This window comes from Tamandua tetradactyla, chromosome 7 (genome assembly GCF_023851605.1).
Source record: "Tamandua tetradactyla isolate mTamTet1 chromosome 7, mTamTet1.pri, whole genome shotgun sequence".
In the NCBI taxonomy this organism is placed as follows: Eukaryota; Metazoa; Chordata; class Mammalia; order Pilosa; family Myrmecophagidae; genus Tamandua; species Tamandua tetradactyla.
Window position 1 is genome coordinate 170,884,517 of NC_135333.1, and position 25,181 is coordinate 170,909,697.

Consider the following 25,181-nt stretch of genomic DNA (forward strand, 5'->3'; position numbering starts at 1 on the left):
ATCCCATAGCATGGGTTGCATCAGCTACACAGCAGGCACCCTGCGGCAGTTCCTCGTGCTATCCTGAAACTAAGGTCCCTCGATGCGAAGTAACCCCTCTAGGAACTCACAGGCTGTGGTGGCAGAGGCAAGGTTCGGACCCAGGCAGCATGGTTCCAGGGGTCATGCTGGGGACCGTGACGTCCACTGCCTCGGGGTGAACTGGCCTCTCCACCAGGCTCGGTGCAGCTGCTTCTCTGCGAAGCATGTGAGAACATGACGTTCACTCCCCCCGAAGCCCGTGCAACCCTTTTGGTGGGCTGTTGGAGCTCTGTTTATGCTCTTCTGGGTTGATACGTGGAGCCCCAAATCTGCAAGCCTAACTGCCACAATTGTTTTTGTGAAAAGACCAGGCAGTTACAGATATTTTTCAATGCCTTGCAAAACGAAACGAGAGGATGTGAGTGTAACGTGCGTGCATGAAATTCCAAGTTAGTCAGGTGCGAACTTTCAAACAGGTCTGGGCTGTAAAACATTTGAAAGACGGTTTGCTTCCATGGCTCACATTACCTGAGCAGTGTTTTCAGAAACATTAGCAATATTGATATAAGCCAGGGAACAGCAACTTCTTCTATAAAGGGCCAGATAGTAAATATTTTCTGCTTTTTTGGCTGTACAGTCTCTGTTGCAACTACGCAACTGTGCCGTGATACTGCAAAACCAGCCATGGCAGTACATAAATAAATGAGTGTGGCTGTGTTCCAATGAAGCTTTATTTACAAAAAATAGATGGTAGGCCATAATTTGCTGACTCCTAATCTAAGAGAAAGATTGCCCGGTTATTTAATGCCAGTGGATTTGGGAAACCCATTGCCTCTTGGAGGCAGGTAAACAACGTTATTGCCATGTTTGTTATTTCCTCCCCTAACTCTTACATTTCTGTGAGACCTGATCTTGCCATCCCAGATTTGCTGAACAAGGTATTGCAAATGGTGGTTAGCTAAGGCTTGGTGAATTACACAGCTCCAACCATTTGCTTCATTAAGATATTGAAATTTGATTTTAGTGACAGGTTTTCAACACTATATACCAGTGATGATAAAAGTTTAAAAAGATGGTATAGAATGAAAATTTATGACTACATGCCTTGATTTGAGCTACCTCAAATCCTTTTGCTAAATAATTAGCAAATTATTTTTAATAAATGTTTATTTACGGGAAATGGAATGCAATTTTTATTATAATTTAAGGCATTTCAAATGGCCCTTCAAATATAACAGTTGTCTGCCAGAGGGGTTTTCATTAATTATTAAATGTGTTAGAAATTGAATCAAGTTAGCACTGAAATTAGTTAAGATCAACTTTATAATTCAAACCACATAAATAATCTTCATTGTTCCAATGAGTTAATCATTGTAAATTTGATTAAGGAGCTACGTTTCAAAGTCTGTGTAATTTAATGTCATTTTTTTTGTTCCTGCTTTTCAAGCATTTGTTAAGTCTATGAAGGTACATTGTATGGCTAAAAAATCTCATTGCACCATCATTAGCCTTGAGCTGTAATCAGTAAATAATTTGTGGGTTGCAATCTGGAGTTAGTTTTGATACATTTTTAGACTTCTCTGAATCAACATTTGTTTTATGGTCAGTTAAGTAAATGACATATTGATTACGGACATTCAGACGGGGCGGCTGGCTTCAGCAAGGCGCTCCTTCACCAGGGTCCTGGGGCGGCCGCCTCGGACATCCGGAAGGCAGCGTGCACGGCTCTTCGTGAATTCTCTAAGAATCATAAAATTCCATACCGAAGTAAGTTGTCATTTTCATTCCTTTTAGTCTCAGCAGCCAGCCTTACATCCTAAACATACTTCATACGGGATACCTCTTCCTTTCGTGAGTGAGCTCTGTTCTTTTCAGTGCTCTGAGTCAGAGGTTGGCAAACTACAGCCCAGAGGTCAAAGCCAGCCCACCCTTGGTTTTATAAATAAAGTTTTATTGGAATTCTGCCCTGCTCATTCTTTATTCTTTGTTTATGGCTGCTCTGGTGCTGCAGCAACAGGGTGGAGTAATTGTAACAGAGATGGTACGTCTGCAAGCAGAAAGCACTTGAGAACTGGTGCTTTACAGAAAAAGTGGGCTGACCCCTCCTCTAAGTCACCTTTTCCCCTTTGGAGCTCATCAATCTGTTCTGTGTCCACCTGTGGACCTTTCACACTTGTCTTCTGTTAGAGCTGCTCCTTGCACCTGTTTTCCTCGTGAGCCCCTCTCGTGGGCGTGGATCCTGCCTTCTTCATCCTTGTTTCTGTCCTGGGCCTGGCCTGGCACAGGTCTCAGTATTTGCTAGTAGGCAGTAAGTGTTCTCTCCCGAAGTTATTTTTAACTGAATTTTACCCACTTCCTTAAATCACCAAATCTTTTATAAACACCATTCCCTGTAGAGAGTTAACGTCTATTATTAATGGCATTAATAATTAAGGCCATTATTAATGGCCCTTTCTAGATGCGTTTTATTGGCTGCCATGACAAGTTGCGACCGTAAGGAATAATGTTCTTCTGCTATTTAAGTTGCTGACTTGGTGTCATCAATTAATAAGCGGTTCCCCTGAAAGGTCGGACTGCAGGGAGCACTCTTACACCATGCGTGGGTCTGCTGGTGAAGGAGGGGGTGAATACTAAGAAGTTATGCTGGGTGAATAACTAAGAAGTTATTCCCACTTAGTTAATTTTGTTGTTTACACCCAACTGCGTGGATGTGGATGTGACCCTATTGGTCCATGCTGCTGTGTCGTGGAAAGGCCACATGCTTACGTTTGTTTTCAGAAATCCAGAGATGATTCACTGATTCCTTAAGGAGAAACCAAATGGCCTTGTTTTCTTTCTCTTCCTCTTTTTTTAACTCAACAAGTATTGACGTCCTCCTCTCGGCTACATTCGATGCCCTCCTCTTTGCTGCCTTAAAGCTGGGACGCACCTCTTTGGGTGCACTGTGAAAATTCAGTCCTTCGGTCTCTGAATCCTCAGTATTTGGCACAAAAAAAACACTCCACAAATGTTTGCTAAATGAGTCAATAATAAACAATTGAATTCTTTCCCAAAGTATTACTTTTAAACCAGGTACTTGTAATTGTCTATTTCCACCTAGTATGCATCCTTAAATATGACCCTTGATAACTCTGCAGTTAAGTTTGCATGGGTTGATATTTATATGAGAAACAGGGAAGAGGAGGCCCATTATGCCTGAGCCCACAAAATACAAAGAAGACCCTCAAAGTTTCAGAAGGTGACAAGAAATCTATAGTCTTATAAATCTTTCCCTTTCAACTTTAAACCTTCATGGTTTGTATGTTCTCATAAATCAATGTTCAAATGGCAAAGGCAATCGATAAGCATCGGTTGAATATATGAATGGAAGAATGAATGAATTTGATTGTTTTCCAATTTTAAATCTAAATCTCATCATTTCACTGGGTGAGAATATAAAGATTTAGGGTAGATTAGATATCAGGATGAGGTGAAGTGAGAAATCTAGAGTTTAGATTGGCATTCAGAGAATTGAAGTGGGGGGGGACTCAACATGACACAAAATGAGAAAATCTCGGTGAATGAAGGTAAAGAGTAGCAAACAAAAGTATTTGAGAACCTTCCAAGAAAGTTTCCAGTGATTTTTTGTTGTTGATTTATGAAGATATAGAATCATTAAGTGCTAAAACTGAAGGGGTGGATTTCCAGGCTTCTGATAGCCACGATCCAGGCAGGAAATAGAATTCCAGCCCGTGAAGAGATTTTAACCAGGGGACTTGTGTCACACGGGAGCGGTGGAGTGAGGAAACTAAATGAGACGGTGGGGCACTGAGGGTCTAGCACGCCTGGGGAGGGAGCCGTTCTCACACTTAGTCCTCAAGAGGTCAGGGCAGTGTTGGAGCCCAGCCAGGGTAGGGGCTGGGAGAGGGGTCACCAGCAGAAGCAGACCTTGTAGAGGGTCTCAGAAGTGTGCTGGAGCAGGGAGGGGCAGGGAAGGAATAACCCTCCCTCCCTCTCCTTCTACTCTCCAGCTCCTGCGGGTGCCTCCCGTCGGCCCCAGCCTGTGAGGAGCCCGGGTGGTGGCTTCCCAGGACATAGAACCTGACGGAGAAGACTGCAGGTGGCGGCCATAAGAAAATCAGCACAGGGACCCTCTCCGTCCTGTCCATTAACAAATGAGGAAATTGGCACCCAAATTGGCCCAAAGCCTTATAAATCTTTCTCCTTCAGCTTTAAACCTTCATGATTTATATATTCTCATTAATCAATGTTCAAACGGCAAAGGCAGTCGATAAGCATCGGTTGAATGTATGAATGGAAGAATGAATGGATTTGATTGTTTTCCAATTTTAAAATCCATTTTCACCAACACATTTGCTGCAAAGCAATCTAACATATGAATGGACCATAATTTATTTAACTGCTCCTCTATGAATGGGCATTTTTCTCATTTCCAATATCACTGTTATTAATAATTATTTTAGTGATGAAGTCAGTATTATTCATTATAATGATGCTACTAAGTACCATTTACCAAGTGCTTATTCCATGTCAGGCACCAGATTATGTAAACACACACACTCATTTAGCCCCTATCACAAATCTTTGATGTATCCATTTAAATTCCCATTTTACAAAAGAAGAAATTAAGGCTCAACTTGTAACTCAATCAGAAGTTCCACAGTCACTGAAAGGACAGATGTGGAATATGTGCCCACATCCTTTCAGCAGGAAAGCCTCTGTCTATTGCCTCCCTGTGTAATGAAACATTCTGAATGGAACATTTTTCTACATAAGTCTTAGTATCTCTGATAATTTTCTTGGAATAGTTTCATAAAAGTGTTATTGGGGCCAAGGTTACAATCCTGTTTTTAAGTAGTAAGAAATAACATTTAGTTGCAAACTGAAATAAATTAAACTTCTGTAGAGAGAAATACTCCTATGTGGGCATGAACTTTTAAAAGTTTTGTCCAACTGCCTAACTGCAAATTGTGAGGTAGCAGTGTCTAACAGTGCCAGTCTTGTTATGTCCTCATTGAGTGAATAGCATTATTTTTAAGAGTCTCAGATCACTCTTTAAATATCTCACATGGATAATTTCCCCCTGTGGATGTTGAATTTTGTGCTCATGAAGATGGGAAAGAGAGTGGAAAGCTGGCCAGGCTGTTGCTGGGTCTCTGGATTTACAACTTCCTCCTCATGCCTACCCCCTCCAGAGGTCTCAGCCCCCTCCCGGCCAGAGAACTCCCACACACTCTCCCCCCGCCAAATCAACAGGGCAAATGTGTAGAATTTTAGAGCATGTGAGGAATTTAGTTCCCCATTCTCCGCTATGTACCAAACTTGTCCCTCCTTTCCTCCATTCCTTCCTAGAAATGTTTATATTAGTCCCTATTATGAGCTGTGCAATGTGGTAGGCATTAAATAAGACACAGTCCCTGCTTCTAGTTGGAGGAATAGATTTTCAGACAAGTACAATACTGGTGGATATGCTTGGTATAAGTACTCAGGGAATAGAGGGGTGGGGGCTGTGGGACACTGGGGGCAAAGGAGAGTTTCTTCAGAAGGGTGACAAATGAGCTGATCCTAAAAGAATACGTTGGGTTGGATTTCTGAAGGAAAACATTTCAATAAAGAAAGAGGGAGTTCTGCTTATAAACTCACTACTTCTGACCAAACTGTAAACTTTAACACTGTTTCATTCTACAGATTGTTATTGGGCTGTGTTTGTTAAGTTTCTACAGTGTAGGGATAACCCCCAAATCGCAGTGGGTCATCCCCAGAAACACTCATCTTTTTTGTTCAGAGATCTTTGGGTCAGTTCGGGGCTGACCAGTCTTGGCTGGGTTCAGTAGGGCTTGGCCACAGGATATAGGGCAGGTTTGGGTCTCGTCCAGATGGCTCATCCTTGGCCCTGTCCTGCTGGGGCGTGTTCTTTTCAAGGTGGCAGCAGAAGCACGAGAGCCCAAACCAAGCCATGGAAGTTCATTTCAAGCCTCTGCTTTCATTATGTCCACTAACATCCCATTGACCAGAGCAAGCTGAGATGACCAAGCTCTGAATCAGTGGAGTGGGGTTACATTTTCCCTCTCTACTGAGAAGCACCGGCAGGTCACCCTGCACAGAGAGAGTATGACGAACTGGAGACAGTAATCTACTCTGCCACCGTGCTTTCCTGAAATGCAGTCCTTCTGGTAGAATTCTGTAGCAGAGATTTTTTAAAAAAGGGAAGTAAATCAGCCTAAGTGGCAGGAAAGGAAGAACTTACAAAAAGTCTATAAAGGATGGAGAGGTGAATTTGAAGGAGAGAAAACACCAGTAATTTATCTGCAGCACTTTATTTGGACTCAGTTAGTATATTGGCTAAACGTTCTTACAGGCTCTTGTCTCTTCTGATTCTGTAGATTCTTCATAAAGACATTGAGCCAAAAGTTAGGTCTGGGTGACCTTAACGCTAGTCGTTAGAGTTTTGGTCTCTTTCCAAAAGAGTTTGAATGCCAAGTCAGTGTGGCTTTAGACAGACAACTGTCACAAAATTACAAATCACAGTTTCTTGGCGGGAAGTTTTCCCTGGTTTTGATGTGTTGGTACTGCCAGATTTGCATAACAGGATGATGGGAATCTGTCAGACGGACTGGGTGATGGGAGAACACCGAATGGGAGGGAGGCGGGACATGCCCAAGGGCCTGGCATGGCGGAGGAAGGCTCAGGGCAGCGGGTCCTCTCCTCTGCCCTACTCAGCAGTGCCCCTTCTCCAGGCCTCAGGAGGTGTCCTGTCAGAATCAGATGGCAGCAGGGGCGACCGTCCCCTGGACTGGGCCGCACGCCATCACCCACCCAATCCTCAAAACTCCTCAGAATCCTTTTGTTCTGGGCCCCCCCGAGCATGCTTTGCTGAAGCCACACAAATTCCACCCCCTCTATGGGAACAGGTCTGAGCTGAGGACAGATGAGAAGCTGCCTCCGCTTGGTCAGTCCCCCGTGCAGGGGCTTTTTCCTCACCAAGATGTGGTGGGCACCAGCTGGTTTTGTAAGGAGCAAATATTTTCTCCCCATAAAAGAGAGGATATTAGAAGAGGCTCCAGAAAGTTTGGGAAAATAAATCCAGGCCCCAGGATATACAGGAGAGGTTTGTACAGCCTTGGGCCAATGTTTCAGAAAGGAGAAGCATTGCATTTCTTCTCTGCTTTGTCGTTAAATCTGAGTAAAAGCGAACACTAGATAAAAATCCACTTCCAATTAAGATTGTTTTTCCTTAATTATGAATAGATGAGTCTTATGTTTTGCCCACGGCGGTGACATTCAAGACGTGATTTCTCAATAGTTTGAAAAGTAGTTTACCTAAGAAATGGTAGGAAGAGTGTTGTGACACATGGGCACTCTTACTCAAGTTGTGAAACACTGACAGGACTACGGACATCCCTGTGGTATACAGCTCTTCTGAATCACACTAATCACATTTAAGTGAAAGCAAATCACTTTCATACAGGCAAACTTCTGTGCAATGCAACCAGAGCAAATGCACTTTGAAAGAGGGCCAGAGAGAAAAAAACACCTATGAATTATTTAATGGGGAAAAATGCCTATGTTTAAATTTAGAATTTTTGAGAAGTAAATAAAAATACATGAGGTGCTTCATGAAACCAAAACTTTGGTTTCAGTTATTGAATGAGTAAACATTTATTGTATTTCTGCTGGACTCATTACTTTTCTCAGGAGAGAAGTCAGGCCAGGTAGGGAAAGCAGTCTTGAAGTTCAGAACACAGATAACAGCAGGGGGAGTGATTTGGGGAGCTGACCACACAGAGACGGGGACCTGGCTGCAAAAGACGGGTATAGAGAAAGAAACGGCCAAAGTCAAACCTGGGGAAATACGCTGTGTGCTAGGCTTTGCTTTTTTCTTTTGAGAAAAAGCATCTTTGCAGATGAGATTAAATGAAGGTTTTTTTGAGAAGAGATGACCCTGGATTACCCAGGCGCGTCCTAACTGCCATCCCACATGTCCCTGTAAGTGAGAGGCTGAGCAGGACTCAGCACCCACAGACCACGTGTTGGAGGCAAAGACTCGAGTGATGTGGCCACTAGCCAGGGACTGCCAGCGGCCACTGGGAGCCGGGGAGGCAAGGCCCAGAGTCTCCCCCAGCGCCTCCCAAGCACACGGCCCTGCCGTCCCTCCAGTGTGGACTCCTGGGCTCTAGAACTGACAAAGACTAACTTCCTGTGGTTTGAAACCACACAGGTTGTGGTCATTTGTGACAACAGCCCTAGGAAGCTAATATATCCACCTCAGAGAAGAGGAAAGAGCTCTTAGAGAGGTGAAGAGGTCAGAAGAAGCTTCAGGGTCATGGAAACCAAAGGAAGAGTTTAAAACAGGTTCGCAGAGGCAGTGGAGTAAAACACTAAAGCCTAAAGGGCAGACTGAGGAGAAGTCATTGATGCAAAGCAATGATGGATTTTACTGGGCACCTGCCGCTGTCCTAAAAACCTGACAGGTATGAACTCGATTGATTCTCACAGCAACTCTGTGAGTTGGTACCTGTTATCATCCCCAGGTGATGAAACTGAGGCATGGAGAGATGACATAGCCTGCACTTGGTCACACAAGTAGTAAACGGTGTGGCCAAGATTCAAGCATAGAAACTCTGACCGCATAATCTACCTTTTAACCACTGCATTGTACTTTCCACTCCTCATCCCTAAAGATGGGTATTTCCCAAGAAAGAGTCTGACTTTGGGTCTTTTTGGAAGTAGGGTAGAAGATAGATCTCAAAAGGAAAAGGTATTTTTAAAGATGTTTTAAGGTAGAAAGGAGGGAAGATTAGAAATGTAACATTACCGGGGCTCCATGTTTCCCCTGAGTTGGAGAGGAAACCATCTTTCAAAGATGGGGGGCAGGGGGGGCAGCCATGTTTTGGGCTTCAAGCATAAGGTATAAAATAGGAACCATTAAATTTGAAATTTGTCACTCAGGTACATACGTTCAGTATCATATCCTTGACCAACCCTTGACCCTGTGCCCTCTTATCCCAAGGAGTATTTCCACCAGGGAAAAAGAGACTGAAGGGGATTGTCGTCACACACCTGTGTGTAGCAGGCATTTTGCCAAGAGTTGAGGGAGGATTCCGGAAGGTACAAAATATGATCGTTGCCCTTAGAGAGTCTGTGTGCCAGCAGGCGTGAGAGCATCGCGCGCTGGGTACCACTTGCAGGATTTGAGGTTGGGCTCACAGGGACCGGAAGGCTTTAAGGAGCAGGTGGGTTCCATCTCATCCTAATACCGGGGTGGTTGAGAACGAGGACAGTTCATCCTGGATGGGTCTCGAGCCCAACGTGGGAAAGGGGGAGAAGATGGTTCCAGAATCGTTGGGGCCAAATGAGTGTCTGCACACTATGCCTTCCAAACCCCACTCTGATAGATCTCTGCTCAGGATTTCAGAACCACCGCAGACATAACAACAATTAGTCTTTGTTTTGGCGTTTAATTCATCAGGCTCTGGTCTAGTGGAGAAGCAGGGTTAGAATTCTAGTCAGTCACTTACTGTGTGACCTTGGACATGTCACGTAGTCTCCAGAACCTTGGGTGTCTCGTCCTCAAAATGTGGGCACCAGTTCTCATGTTTTAGAATTGTGTCAAGGTACTAATGGTATAATGGTCAATATCTAGCATGATTCCTGGTATTTAATAGATAACTAGTATTCATAGTTTTCTTCTAAAGTAACAACAAATTAGATAATGCAGTTTATTTGCTGACAATTCATTTCTGAAAATGTGACTCTGGAGTCTTCCACAGATGTTAATGTTTTCAGAGGTTTGTGGTATATTAGCCATCTTGAGTGCTATTTCTTTATGCATCACTCTCTCTCTGCCACTGCACTCATGGCTCAAGTGAGGAGAGCGCTGACGGACAGGTCTTTTAGCTGCACCCCCGGGGACTCGTAATTCTTGAGGCAGCAAGATGGATTTCTCAGGCAATAGGCCTCCTCCCAGTTCCTATGTGCCAGAGCCCCTTCCTCATGTCCGTGCTCTCCTAGGGGTTCTCATGTATTCTCTTTTATTTTTAATGTGTGCTTTTCTTCTGTTTGCATTATTGTACTTTTTTTTTTTTGCATGGGTCTCTGGCATGCTGGGCAAGAACTCTGCCTGCTGAGCCACCATGGCCCGCCCCATTATTATACATTTTTAACATAGAATTCAATAGTTTCAAGGACTTACATCACTTATTTCCACCGTGTAATTTTTGTTCTCATTTCCATCATTTTGTGCTTCCTTAAGTGGAGTTATATAAAAGCTAGAAGCACCGTGCTGAGTCAGAATCCTGCTCCTTACAGCCCCATAATCCTTCTGCAAAGGGGCAAGAAGAAATGTTTTTGGGATACTGGTCTGCTTCGTATTTGCACACTGACTGCATTTCATGTCGACTTAAATCAGCTTTCCCATCCCCCTTCACCTGTGACCGCCATGTCTGTGTACATTCTTCTGGGGTGCTCCTTTGTCAACAGACACCTGTAGAAATGGGGAGTGAGAGCAGTGGCAGGGAGTGTGGTGGTGTGGAAGGACACCAACTTTCCACCCTATACCAGCCTTTCACAGCAAGGCCCTAGGATCGAGGCTTCACCCTTACCCAGGCTCTGGGCATCAGAGGGGCACCCAGTGCCAAGGGAAGGTTGGCAGGCTGTCTCCTGGGGCCCCACCCAGCATGGCAGTCCTTACCCGGAGAGGGCTCCTGTGGACTTCGACGCCCAGTCTTGGGAGCGGACCCTCACTAAGCGACTCCTGAAGGGTGGACGTGTAAAAGCCCAGCATCCTCGCTGGGCTCACACTGGGAACCCTGCCTGCCATAGGGAGGGGAGCACCCAAGCCAGTGTCATGACTCCCTGCACTGGAGACCAAACCCTACTTCAAAGGTTGGCTGACGATGCCATCTAAAGGAGGGCAGTTAAGTGGATAAAAGGAGGGTAAAATTGTATGTCAGTACAGTCTGGTTGTGCAGGTGGAATTGCTCCACACGGAGGCTGTGGCTTGGACGGCATTGCCCATGTCTGTCTGTCCTCCTGTGGTGACTTAAAGGAACGTAGGGGCTTTGTACTGTCACAATGCTTCAGCATCTCAGGCCCTGTCGTTGGCTCCCTTGGTGACCACCCCAATACCTGCTTAAACAAAATAAACAGCTTCTTCCTCTCCTCCCCATGTTCTTTCTGGGTTCCTGCCTCCATGAAGGTCTGATGCTAACTCCTCAAACACCATTCTTGCTTGCTCAATTGCTGCAGCTCCATGCATGCAATGCTGTAGAGGCATAATCCCAGGTCTGCTGCAACCTCTCGCTGCCCACCTGCTCAGTTGAGTCTTTGCTCCTGATGTGTATTTCCAAGGTGTGCCATCCCTCTCTATTGTGGGGCCAGTGACTTCTAATAGACTTTCCTTTCATGCACCCCTGGTGTCACTCATCCTTGCTGCGCCCGTGTGCACCGACACGGAGGTCATGTGTAGACCTTACTCAGTGCATGGCCTCAGTGCCTCCTTAGCTGACAAATCCATCCTCACTTGAGGCACCCGTTCTTAAGAAACATTGGAATTTACAAAACAGGTCATATTCTTTTCTGTTTTGAGACATTTAAAGTGGCTCTACATAGTTTTTCAAAAATAATTTTTCAAGTTTTATTGGAGAAGTGTGTTTACGGAACAATCATGCATAAAGTACATATGCATGATTATGTAATATGCATAAAATACAGGATTCCCACGTACCATCTTATTGTTGGACCCTTGCATTGGTGTGGAACGTTTCTTACCATTGATGATACCACATTTTTATAATTGTACTATTAGTTAAAGTCCATGGTTTAACTCAGGTTTCGCTGTTTGTGTAGTGGAGTTTCCTGGATTTTTTAAAATTTGAAGCTTTAACTTCCCATCCCCTCTCCCAACCCATCTACTGAAGTAACCTATATTCTACATTCTGACTTTGTGAGTTTGCTTACTCTTAATTGTTTAAGATCAGTGAGATCACACAATGTTTGTCCTTTTGTGTCTGGCTTATTTCCCTCAACATGATGTCTTCCAGGGTTCATCCATGTTGTCACAGGTTTCAGGACTTCATTCCTTTAACAGATGAATAGTATTCCATTGTATGTATATACCGCATTTTACTTATCCAGTCATGGGCTGATGGACACATGGGTTGCTTCTATCTTTTGGAAATTGTGAATAATGCAACTGTGAACATCAGTGTGCAAATATCTGTTCAAGTCCCTGCTTTCCATTCTTTGGGGTATATACCTAGAAGTGGGGTTACTGGATCCAATGGTAGGCCTGTCCTTAGCTTTCTGAAGCACCAATGCACTGTCTTCTTCAGCGGCCACAACATTTTACACTGCTGCTGGCAATGAATGAGAGTCTCTACAGACTCTCCAAAACGTGTTATTTTCTGATGTGTTTTTTAAATAGAACCATTCTAATGGGTCTGATATGGTTTTGATTTACATTTCTCATTGTGGTTTTGATTAACATTTCTCTGATGGCAATGATATTTCCTTTCGTGTGTTTTGTGGCCATTTGTGTATTTTTTTCAGAGAGATTCTGTTTAAGTCTTTTGCCCATTTTAAAATTGGAATTGTTTGTCTTCATGTTGTTATGCTGGAGGATTTCTTTATATATTCTGGGTATTAACCCTTTACTAGGTACGTGTTTTCCAAATATTTCCCCCATTGTGTAGGCTGACATTTTACTTTCATGTTACAGTTCTTTGAGGCACAGAACTTTCTAATTTTGATGAGGTCCTACTTATCTGTTGTTATTTTGTTACTTGTACTTTGGGTGTAAAGTATAAGAAACCACTGCCCAACACAAGATCCTGAAGATGGTTCTGTATGTTTTCTTCTAGAAGTTTGATTTTTGAGCCATTGTGGGTAGATTTTTGTGTATGTGAGGTAGGGGTTCTCCTTTTTTTTCACTAATGGACATCTAGTTTTCCCAGCACCATTTGTTGAAGAGGCTGTTCTTTCCCAATTGAGTGGGTTTGCCACCTTGTCAAAAAGCAGTTGGCCATCAATGTGAGGGTTGGTTTCTGAGCCTTCAGTTTGATTCCATTGGTCTATATGTCTGTCCTTGCACCAGTACCGCGCTGGTTTGAGTACCATGGCTTTGAAATAAGTTTTAAGATTGGAAATTGTGAGCCCTCCAATTTCACTCTTCTTTTTCAAGATGGCTTTATGTATTCAAGGCCCTTTACCCTTCTATATAAATTTGATGATTTGCTTTCCATATCTGCACAGATGATTATTGGAATTTTGATTGGAATTGCATTGAATCTATAAATTGCTTTGAATAGTATTGACATCTTAATGATATTTAGTCTTCTAATCCATGAACACAGACCACCCTTCATTTATCTGTCTTATTAGTTCCTTTTAGCAGTGTTTTGTGGTTTTTATGTACAAATCTTTTACATCCTTAATTAGATTTTATTAGTAGAAATTTGATTCTTTTAGTTGCTATTGTGAATGAATGTTTTTTTCTGATCTCTTTTTCTAATTGTTCTTTGCTTGTATACAGAAACACTACTGATTTGGGGGTGTTGATCTTGCTGAATTGATTTATTAGTACTAGGAGCTTTGTTGTGGTGTTTTCAGGAATCATATCATCTGCAAATAGGGAAGTCTTACCTCTTCCTTTCCAATGTGGATACTTTCTAATTCTTTTTCTTGCCTAATTGCTCTTGCAAGAACTTCCAGTACAGAGTTGAATAACAGTCATGGCGGTGGGCATCCTTGTCTTGCTCCTGATATTAGAGGAAAAACGTTCAGCCTTTCACCATTAAAAAGGATCTTAGCTGTGGGCTTTTTATATATACCCTTTATCGTGTTGAGTAATTTCCTAGTGTTCTAAGTGTTTTTATCAAGAAACAGTGCTGTGTTTTGTCAAATGCCTTTTCTGCATCAATTGAGATGATCATGTGGTATATTACATTAATTGATTTTCTTATGTTGAACAAAGCTTGCATACTGGGAATAAATCCCACTTGATCATGGTATACAGTTTTTTAATGTGCTGTTGGACTCAGTTTGCTGGTATTTTGTTGAATATTTTTGCATCTATATTCATAAGAGAAATTGGTCTGTAGTTTTCTTGTGGTTATCTTTGTATGGCTTTGGTATGAGTCCTCCTAGAATAAGTTAGGGAATGTTCCCTCCTCTTCAATTTTTTGGAAAAGTTTGAGGAGCAGGATTGTAGTTAAGTCTTCTTGGAATAATTGGTAGAATTCCCCTCTGAAGCATCTGGTGCTGGGCTTTACTTTGTTGGGAGATTTTCATTACTGATTCCAGTCTCTTTGTTAGTAATTAGTTGGTTGAGATCTTCTATTTCTTCCTAAGTCAATGTGGATAGTTTGTAGTTTCTAAGATTTTGTTCATTTTGTCTAGGTTGTCTAATTTATTGGTATACAGTTGTTCATAATATCCTCTTAGAGTCCTTTTTATTTCAGCAAGGTTGGTAGTAATGTCCCCCTTTTAATTTCCTATTTTCGTTATTTGTATCCTCTCTTTTTTTGCTTTGTCAGTCTAGCTGAAGGTTTGCCATTTTATTGTTCTTTTCAAAGAAACAACTTTTGGTTTTGTTGATTCTCTATTGTTTTTTTCTACTTCATTTATCTCCACTCTAATCTTTCTTTCCTTCCTTCTACCCACTTTGGGTTTAGTTTGCTCTTTTTTTCTTGTTCTTTCAGTTTTGTGATTGGGTCTTTGATTTGACGTCTTTCTTCTTTTTTAATGCAAGAATTTGCAGCTATGAATTTTCCCTCTTAACAGTGTCTTGGCCGCATCCCATAAGTTTTGGCATGTTGCATTTTCATTTCATTCACATCAAGATATTTTCTAATTGCGTTTGTGATTTTCTCTTTAACCCATTAGTTGACTAAGAGTATTTTGTTTAATTTCCACATATTTGTGAGTTTCCCATTGCTTCTAACTTCATGTCATTGTGGTTAGAGAAGATACACTCTGCATACTTCTGACATAATCCATAATGGCTGCTTTTGCAATTTATCTGTGGGCAGGCCTTGCATTTCCCTTTTTTCTGGGTGTTTAGTAGACCTTGGTATAGCTTCTAAATACTGCTAATACATAGACCCAGTGCTTTACCCCTCCAGGCTTCAGTTTCCTCATTTGAAAAAAGCACCTGATTAAACACTAAGGTAACTTCCAACTCTAAATTTCTACCTTCAAGTTCCAAGAGATTTTCCTGTTCATCAAAAATTATGCAATTTGTTTAAAATCTTAGGATTCCTTTATCTGGTTATAGCCCAGCTTAGCTTTCCCCTGTCGGATGACCCCATTCCTGACCAAATCCTCCTGGCTGGCTGGCAGTAAGTAAGGCTAACTCCTTTCCTTGGCTCTTCTTAAAGAACTAGATCTGGATTCAGTCATCCATGAGTTTGAATTCAGTCTGAACTAGCATTGCGTCTTTGGTTAAATAATGTCACCCTTCATATTTAAGTAAGACTTCTAAAAATATTTTTTTAATTCTCTTATTCTATCTATATATATTTGCTGGAATTCATCTGTGGTAAAGAATTTTCCCTCATCAGCTATTTGGTTACCTTGAAATGTAGTTAGTAAAGGCAAGGTAGGACAAATGCTTTTACTTCTTTCCCTCATGAATTGGTACCTTAGCAATTTCCAGTAGTGATCAATGAGTTTTAAAATATCTTTTTGAACTCAAAATTTTTAACGTATATTTCATATGCTTCAGTCAATTGTAATCAGTATTTCATTTGATGACACTGACTTGATGTCTTGGATTTTCTTTAAAATACTCCAGCACCCAAAAAAGTAAACTAACAAGAAAAGGAGTACAGTAGTTAAAGCGACATTGGAAAATTGTTGATATTTGTTGAGGTTGGGCAATGCATCTGTGTGGTTCATTTTACTCTTCTTTTTGCTTTTGGTAAATTTGAAATTTTTCAAATAAAATTGCTTTTAAAGTATATATCCTTCTAAGGTTGTCAGAAATATGTATTTTTATTTCACTCTCCAACTCTGACCTACATGTGAATCTCATGGAGAAAGTCTCAATTTTTATTGAAATTCCAGACACCCCAACAGCAGTTCCTAATCTTCATGCCCTGAAAACAGCATGCCAACTATGGGTATATTTTTTCAGGATTTGGAGATGTAAGAAGTTTAATAATTGACTCTGTTGAATTCCTGTTCATAAAAGTTTTGTCCTGATAACTATGTCCATTTTTTTTCTTTATTATAGAAGTTGTGGCTTTACAGAACAAGCATGCATAAAATGCAGGATTCCTATATACCACCCTATTATTAATACCTTGCATTGGTGTGGAACATTTGTTACACTTGATGAAAGCACACTTTTATAATTATACTATTCATCACCATCCGTGGTTTAACTTAAGGTTCATTATTTGTGTAGGGCACTTCCATGGATTTTGTAAAAATTTTATTCTTTTACCATATGTACAATCTGACATTTCCCCTTTTAATCACATTCAAATATATAGTTCAATGCTGTTAGCTGCATTCACAATATTGTGCCACCATCAGTACTGCTTGTTACCAGAACATTCCCATCATTCCAAATAGGAACCCTGTACATGTTGAATTTTTAATGAAATTATATTCATTTTAAAAGATAATATAAATTGATTGGTCTCACAATTCTGGTGTCACTTACCCCTTAAGAATTTGAGTGATAGTTGCTTATGTTCTCTACACTTGGTTCCAGAATTTGGCAACTGGACATGTTAGCCATTCTGAACTGACTTCTTCAATGTAATGGCGCTCTCTCATTTCAGGTTTAAGTTTATCTCTTCATGGGGCAGAAAAGCGTGTACAAATCCATCAACGGCGAAGTGTGGCAAGCCGCCCAGCGTCACGCTGCCTGCCCGTGGTCAGGCATTCGTCACTCCCACCAGGCAGAAGGTCAATAAAAATGGAGGCAAGCTCTTCTGGAATCACCAGTGGGAGAACCAAAGCCTTCCACCCAGGTAAAGCATGGGGATTATCAACGGGGACCTGTGTTAGCAGCCATCCAACACAGCCTGTGTTGTATTTTCATTATCTATTATTATGGTGTACTTCTATTCAAGCTTGCTTTTTATGAGTCTTGCTTTTTTGCCCTCTCCCTTCAGTGGTAAATGCCACTGAGACCACCAAGGGGAGAGAGAGCTTAATGCATCAGAGAAGGCTAGGGCTACCCTCCACCTCCAGTGGCAGACTGGAAATCAAAAGTGGAATGAATCAACTCTTGGTCAGTTAAGAAAGTTTATTGTAGAATAAAACAAAATAGAAAATTTGGTCATTTTCCTGATAATTTGTTCTAAGGTATAACTTTACCCAGCGAAAAGTTCAAGCTCATAATATCCACTTTGCAGTCTGGGTTTTCTGGGCTGGTTGACCACATCCTCCTGGCACCTGGGACGAGACTGGAATCATCATATTAAGTTTCACAGCTTCTGAGATGCACCTGTGGTCTCTTAGTAATGTTAAAAGGATTCTATATTATGGCAAGTAATCTGAACTAAAATGTTTTATTTGCTCATTTGTTCACACATTCATTAAACAAATGTTTATTGAGTGCATGCCCACTCAATTGGAAAAGAAGAGCCTTTTCAACAACTGGTTCTGGGAAAACTGAATGCCCATTTGCAAAATAAAAGGAGAACCCCTCCCTCACCATACACAAAAATCTACTGATAATGGCTCAAAAAGCTATCAAACTCCCAGAAAAAACATACAGAAGCATCTTCAGGATCTTGTGTTAGGCAGTGGTTTCTTATACTTTATACCCAAAGTACAAGTTACAAAATAACAATAGATAAATAGGACCTCATCAAAAAATAGGAGGTGGTGGAATTCATGGCACTGACATTACAGGATAGGAGGGTCCTGTCCTGTTATTGGTGATGGCGGGTCTAGGCCAAGGTATGAAATGAGTGGATGTATTAGTGTGGCGGGCAGGATCAGTGAAGGAGAGAATTCCCAGGACTGAGAGGCCAGTGTGTGGGAAGGATTATCGTATCTCTATCTCTTTATCTGTATCTATACCTATCCCTCTATCTATATTTGTTGAAATTATCAAGAACCCAGCAGATATAGGGAGATGCTAATAAGCCAGGAGTTAACCTCATCAAAAAATTAGGCGGCAACAAGGAGTGCACATATAGAAGGTAGAAGGTGATGATAAAACAACATGGGTTTCAAGGCTGGCAGTGTTGAGAGGAAAGACAAGGAGAATGGCTTGAAGGAGCAGGGAGATGCAAGGAAAATACCCTCCCCTCCTCCAGATCCAAGGGTGCCAGGCTGTGGGAGAGAAACGCTGCTGTGTGGAGGAGCCATAGGCAAAGCAGCGACCTCGGGGAAGAGCTGGGTTTCCATAACAGCAGGAAGAAGACACAGTCCGAGAAGAGGCTGAAGATGGGCAGAGAATTCTGGAGAGCCCAGTGAGAGGGATTCGCATGGTGCGGCGTTGCTTTCAGTGGCTCTCTCTAATTTATCCACCATGTCACCCCAAAGTCCTCCTCCAGAGAAGTTGGCTATTCTCACCCTCCCCTGCTTTAAAATCCTTACGGCTGCCCAGAATAAAGTACGATCTCGTGAGTCCAGTTTTCCAAGCCCCCTACAATTTAACCTCTCCTGCTCTTCCAGGTTTATCTCCTTTTATACTCCCACGACCTGCCTTAGTCTACTGTAATCATCCACAACTTTTCACTATTTCTCAAGTAGTCTTGTATGCTTCCATTTCTCTGCTGTTGCTCAAGACCCCCTCTTTGTGGAATGCCCTTCCCCCGTTAAATATCTCTCTCTAGCCTTCTCATTCCTTAAAATCTAACTCAAATTCCAGTTCCTCCAGGAAGCCTTTGTAGATCCTACTGATCAGAATTTGTCCCCCCACTCCCATATTTCCGCATAAATAAGGCTTGGAAGACTTATTGGAGTCTCCCTGGGAGGCCAGAAGTGCACTCAATTTGTCTTTGTATCCTCCACTTGTATGGGTCCTAGTCTGCTAGCTGCCGGAATGCAGTATACCAGGAATGGAATGGCTTTTAAAAAGGGGAATTTAATAAGTTGCTGCCTTACAGTTCTAAGGCCAAGAAAATGTCCCAATTAAAACAGGTCTATAGAAATGTCCAATGTAAGGCATCCAGGGAGAGATACCTTGGTTCAAGAAGGCCGATGACATTCAGGGTTTCTCTCTCAAGTGGAAAGGCCCATGGCGAACACAGTCAGGGTTCCTCTCTCATCTGCTAGCTTCCTCTCCCTGGGAGGCATTTTCCTTCTTCATCTCCAAAAGTCGCTGGCCGGTGGACTCTCTGCTTCTCGTGGCCAAGTCATCCCATGGCTTTCTCTCTTGTTGCCTCTAGCTTTTTCCAAAGTGCTTCTTCTTTTAAAGGATTCCAGTAAAACAAATCAAGACCCTTCTGGAATGGGTGGAGATATCTCCACTAATCAGGTTTAATATTCACACTGATTGAGTCACATCTCCATGGAAATAAATTAATTAAAGTTTCCAATATACGATACTGAATAGGGATTAGAAGAAATGGCTGCCTTTATAAAATGGGATTAGGATTAAAACATGGCTTTTCTAGGGTACATAAACCTTTTCAAACCAGTACAACAGGGTTCTGAGCAAGTGATTATTTGTTGCTTGTCAAAATCCATTCCCCTCACTGGCTCTAGGTTTGCATTCTGAACTTAAACCGAATATATCTACTTTTTCTTTCATATGATGTTCCTTCAATTGTTCAAAAACTCATCCCAAGCTATTTGCCAACTGAAACATTTCCTAGTTTCTTCATTTCTTCCTTGAACAACATGGTGTTCAGACTCTTTTATCCTACTCACCCTTCTCTTAGAAACAGAATATTTCACTACTGCCTCTTTGAAAATATTTCACTACTGCCTGGATTTGCATAGAATATTTTGTTTTTGTTTGACCTAGACAGAGTCAAGTTGGTTTGTCCTTTCCTGGAATTGACATCCTATGCTGTTATTAAAATAATAAAAAATTAAAGAGATGTTATTAAAGTCTTTCTTAATGTTATAGTACTATCATGGGATAATTTAGCATACATCAAATCAGTGCCCTCACCTTTAAAGCACATCATTACATTTATCTATCCTTAATTTTATCATAGAGCCCTACACATATTGAGTGTTGATTGAAAATATAAATAAAGCCAACCCTGTTAACACAGAACTATAATTTTAAAAATTATTTTAAATAAATTACACTTGGAAACATATTTTTAAAAATGAATCTTAAACATATTATTTTGGCAAGCTAGCACACAATTTCAGTTCCATCTTTTTTTATTTTTAGCATACTTACACTAATGCCTCCTAATTCTCTATAGAGAGAGATTATAGTATAGCTCTAAAACTGATTTTCTTATTTGTGGTGAGTCATGGATCTTAGAAGCAGCATGGACCTTTTAGTCATATCAAGTCTATTAAGTCATCCATCTGCTTTTTATGATGTTAATAATCCCACTTTTCAGAGTGCTCTCTAAAAGCCCACTCAGACTGGTTTCTAAGCATGAAAGTTTGTAGATTTCCCATGTTATCAGCCCTAAACAATTTCAGTCCATTTATCTCTCTTTGATTTTAAGAACATTTCTGAGCACGTACTACCTACTAACAAATATTCATTTGAAGGACACCTCCTTTCTGAATGGCTCAGAATTCCCACTAAAGATGGACCTTAGGGAGCTCACGGCCATACCAAGAGAGACAATCCATCCGGATTCTTTTGTTGTCAGCAAAAGAAACCAATATTTCATTCAGTGAAGAAGCAATTTACATTTGAAGGATATAGATGGAAAGCCTAGAAATCAACCTTGGAAAAGCGACAGAAACTGAGAAAAGGACTACCTGATTATCTGGAATGAATGAGCTCTTACCAGTTTTCCTATTTTTGCATCATTTGGCTCAAGTCTTCTTTTGTTCAGTTGGACTCTCTCTCCTAGATCTTTGAAACTTGAGCTAAATGATGTAAAATATACCAATTATGAGTACAAGTTTGCTGTTTGGAGTTTAAAACCCAAGTGTGTCACCTGATACCTATGACACCTTGACAAATTGCCTATTCTTTCTGAATCTGTTTCTCATCTGTAAAAGAGGATACTAATACCTATTTCACAAGTTAGGGTTGTCGGTTTAAACATCAGGCTCCCAGTTAAATTTAAATATCAGAAAACAATGATTATTTCTTTAGTATAAGTCTGTCCCAAATATTGTCTAGGACACACTACTGACTGCAAAATTATTCTTTGTTTATCTGAAATGCAAATTTAGCTTGGTTCCCTGAAATTTATTTGTTTTAGCTGACAACCCTCCACAGTGTTGTCATGGGGATTAGATCAAGTAATTCATGTAAAATGCCCGCGGTGATGCTTGGCACAGAGTGGGTTCTCAGTCATATGGGGGAGTGATCATTTTTGTCGTCACCATCATCATGGGCACAATTCAGAATCCTGAAAAGGCATGTTTCCCAGGGGCATTTCTTGCTCAGTCACTGCACTGTATAACTTGTGCTACAGCACAAATTCCAGGGTCTCTCGTCTCGCTGTTCTGACACAGGAGCTGTGCATCTTCTGGTGTTTGCGTGACTTCTCTTCCTGATAGTTTCCAATGTTTTCTCTTGTGTATCGACTTCATTTGGAACTTATCCTTTAGCTACTCATAATTAATGGCTTTTTTCCCTTACCCTTGATAGGCTAATAATAAACATATTAAATGGCTCTAGGCTTGGGATCAGTTAAAGATCAGCAGCAGAGTAAATTGAGACACTGATTGCAATTTTTTGAATTTGAAACTAAAGCTTAGCAGATTTGGATCAAATTATCCCAGTTCAATGATTATGCCATATAAAGTGGAATTGGAAGCCTTGTGAAGTTGAAAATATTTCTTCTTTGCTTTTCTCTTATTTGTTAGGCCTGTTATACAGTCCAGGACAAGTGATATTAGTCACAGAATATGCTGTTTGTTCTCTTCTAGATTTGTAAAAGATGTTTTGCTGATAGGTCTTATACTTTTTCAAGTAATTCCCAACATGATTCCTTTAATCTCTCCTTTAGAACCTAAGTGGCCCTTTTCTCCTTTGTACATGTTTACTCCTCCCTTATAGAGATATGGGATTTAAATCCTGGAACACATTCCTTTTCACAGGAGAAGAACTCTAGCCTTTGTTATTCCCAGCGCATGAGAATAATTAGAGTACTCTCTGCAGACACGACATTACATAAGTAGTTTGACAATAGTAAAATTATAGCTACAGTTTGTTAAACAGTACCATATTCCCAACCTGCTCATCTGTTTGCATTCATTATTTCATTTAATTCCCATGCAATTATTCTTATTTTATGAATGGGGAAACTAAGGCATAGAGAAGTTTAAGTAACTTGCTCAAGATCACAGGTGATGAAAGCAAGATTCCAGCTCATCTGGTTTGATTCCAAAGCCTGGCCCCTCATTCAACAGGCTGTTATCTTCTTCAGATGACCTGGGAGCTTGGAATTTTCCAAGCTTGGAAAATGTAAATTAAAACCCTGTACTAGTTAAGACCTTGGCATAAGAAGCCCATTTTGAAGAAAGGACCAGTTGTCTTCTATTGAAAACCCAGCCACTCGAATGGGTAATCACTTTTTTCTATGTAACACTGTTCCATTTGGTAGCTTCTTTCTTTTTTTTATTCTGCACTAGACCTTGATTTTTCATCCTTCCTTTTTCTGGTTCAGATATTATGAACTCATTCCTGTTAAACTCAGCTTCAAAGATTACTTTCTAGCCCTCATGTCAAGGCCTAGTCTTCAATTGGGGAACAGACTCCACTCAGCAAGTCTTTCACATCCTGTTTCACCCCTTAAAACCAGAGGCTGTGGGGAGAGGAGCAATTTACTAGAAAAAGTAAATGTATGGGCCATCTTTAGAACTTTAATAATCAAGATAACAGCCCCTTATGGTTAGATAATGCTCCACTGTTCCCAGAGAGCTTTCACAAATGTTTCTTCTCTATCTCATTTAGTTCTCACAGCGGTGCTGTGGGGTAGAGTTTCCTATTTTACGGGAAATGAAATTACTTGCCCAAAGCTACAAAACGAGTAATTGATAAACGTAGACTAGAACCTCTGTCTTTAATTTCTTGTTTTCTTCATTGTATCAATTCACTTTTTTCATGGGGATGAGCATGAATCGATGAGTGTGAAATTTTGGTGTTTTCTCATCACCCTATCTGAAAACAGCCATTTTATTGAGAGGGGTGTCTTAAGCTCGTTGATTGAACCTAAAAATCTGACTTCTTCTCTTGAAAGATCTGAAACTTGAATGAGATGATGCATTTGGTTTCCCATTTTGGAAATGAATTCTGGTGTGGCTGGAAGAGAAGGTACGAGGAAGAGAAGGTACGAGGGCCGATTGAGACTTCTGCTTTATTTCTCACTGCCTTGAAGGTGATTTGGCGTCCTTCAGAGCAGTCAGCGCTGTGGCTTAGTACATCACTGATCATCCTTCATTTGACTTTCTTCCTCTTTAAGTGGATTTTTTTAGATGTGTGATGTGAATTTAGTAAATAGGGGGTGCTTAGGAAAAGAAGCTATTTTGGGCCTTAGCAAATGTGGGGCTTCATATCTGTGCCCCACTGCTATCATTTGCTGAGTAACAAAACTGTTTTCTAAAAATACATACCAAATTCTTTCCTTAGGCATTTGCATTTTCTTTCCCTTTGCTGAGGGACATGTACACATGTTTTGACCTAGCTGATTCACTGAGGAAATTTTTTCTGAAAAATCTTTTGACAACCTTTATAGCATAAAACATGATTGAAGAAAAGCCACAAAGAGAACCAAATGATTAATTTCTGGAAAGATGATAGTGTTTTATGGAATTTAAAAACGTGTCCTCTACCCAGAGCTATTTAAAATGATTTTATCTTTAGGAAGTGGAATATTAGGAAGTGAGGGGCTGATATCTGTATTTCTTAATATGGCACATTTCTCTGCATAGAATGAAACGATAAATGCACATAAGCCCTTTCAACTCTCTATGCTGTTGCAAAAAAATTTCTGGTTTCTAATTCCTTGTGGTTGAGATGCTGAAGTCATGGCATTTTGGCGCTAGAGAAAGCCTTAGGTCACCTAGTCCAACTCCCTCATTTGAAGAAACTGCGACACAGAGGTGAAGAATAAATTAACCAAGTTGAAATAGTGTATTAATGAAAAAAGCTGGGTCCAGGACCCTGTTTTGAGCACTCCACACTAAGCTTAATTCATTAATCATTCAATAGTGGAAATTATGATTCTACTACTCCCCAATTCCAAATGGAATTCAAGGTAGCTGTTCCAAAGTAGAAAATTCCTTTCAACTTTAATAATAGCTTCATGAGACAGTACTGTTTTTCATTTTGCAGGTGAGGAAAGTGAGGCTTGAAGAGACTTAAATAGCTAGCAAGCTCAAGATCACACAACTATAACTAGTGGAGTTAGAGCTTAAAAGCCTAAGCCCTTAACTGTGGTAGTCAGTGAACAGTGAACTTCTGCCATGCTAAATGCACTGAGTCAGAGCTGAGAGGCAGATGCTTAAGATGTGGGCTCCTGCCCTCCTGAAGCTTACAGTCTTGCCAGGGCCATACGCCATACATTTGTCTCAAGTCTTTCATGATACCCAGGGTTAACATGTGAGTCAGAGAGGAAAAGACATTGTAGTGAAGCTGGCAGTCTCACAGTTTCCATGGCATAGCCCTCCCTGTTCCTCTCTTCCCCTCCTCTGCGAGAGTTCCTGTCTGCATAGCAACAGACCTCAGTGTCGAGACTGGAAGATACCCCAGAGCCTGCTTGCATGATTCACAAATCCTTTTACCTTCCGGAGTGCTGCACTTCAGAATTCAGACCCTCTTTGGAACTTTCAGTGCAGGAATGCATTATAGCCAAGGAGAAACGATTGTGCCAGTTCTCAGAAATGTGGATCCAGTTTTGTTGGTCAGCCACTACTGGCCAGTGGGATGATTATCCCATTTTGGACCTGAGAAATATCTGCCTGCTATTAGCCAAATGTGGTTCTCTACTTTGCACAGAATTGGGTCCTGAGGACTACTCAGTGTTAATCATTTGAGAGAATATCTATTAGCATTATAGTGATTACAGTGGGTGAACCAAGCCATTTATTCC

At 41.1% G+C, this 25,181-nt stretch overlaps 1 protein-coding gene across 1 annotated transcript in view; it reads left to right on the plus strand.

The window, feature by feature from the left end:
• ANO4 (anoctamin 4) overlaps nt 1–25,181 on the plus strand; it is a 445,798-nt gene that overhangs the window by 222,106 nt on the left and 198,511 nt on the right. Inside the window, exon 6 of the mRNA XM_077168293.1 lies at nt 16,812–17,003. Within this exon, the coding sequence (XP_077024408.1) occupies nt 16,812–17,003 (192 nt within the window). The remainder of the gene's footprint in view (nt 1–16,811; nt 17,004–25,181) is intronic.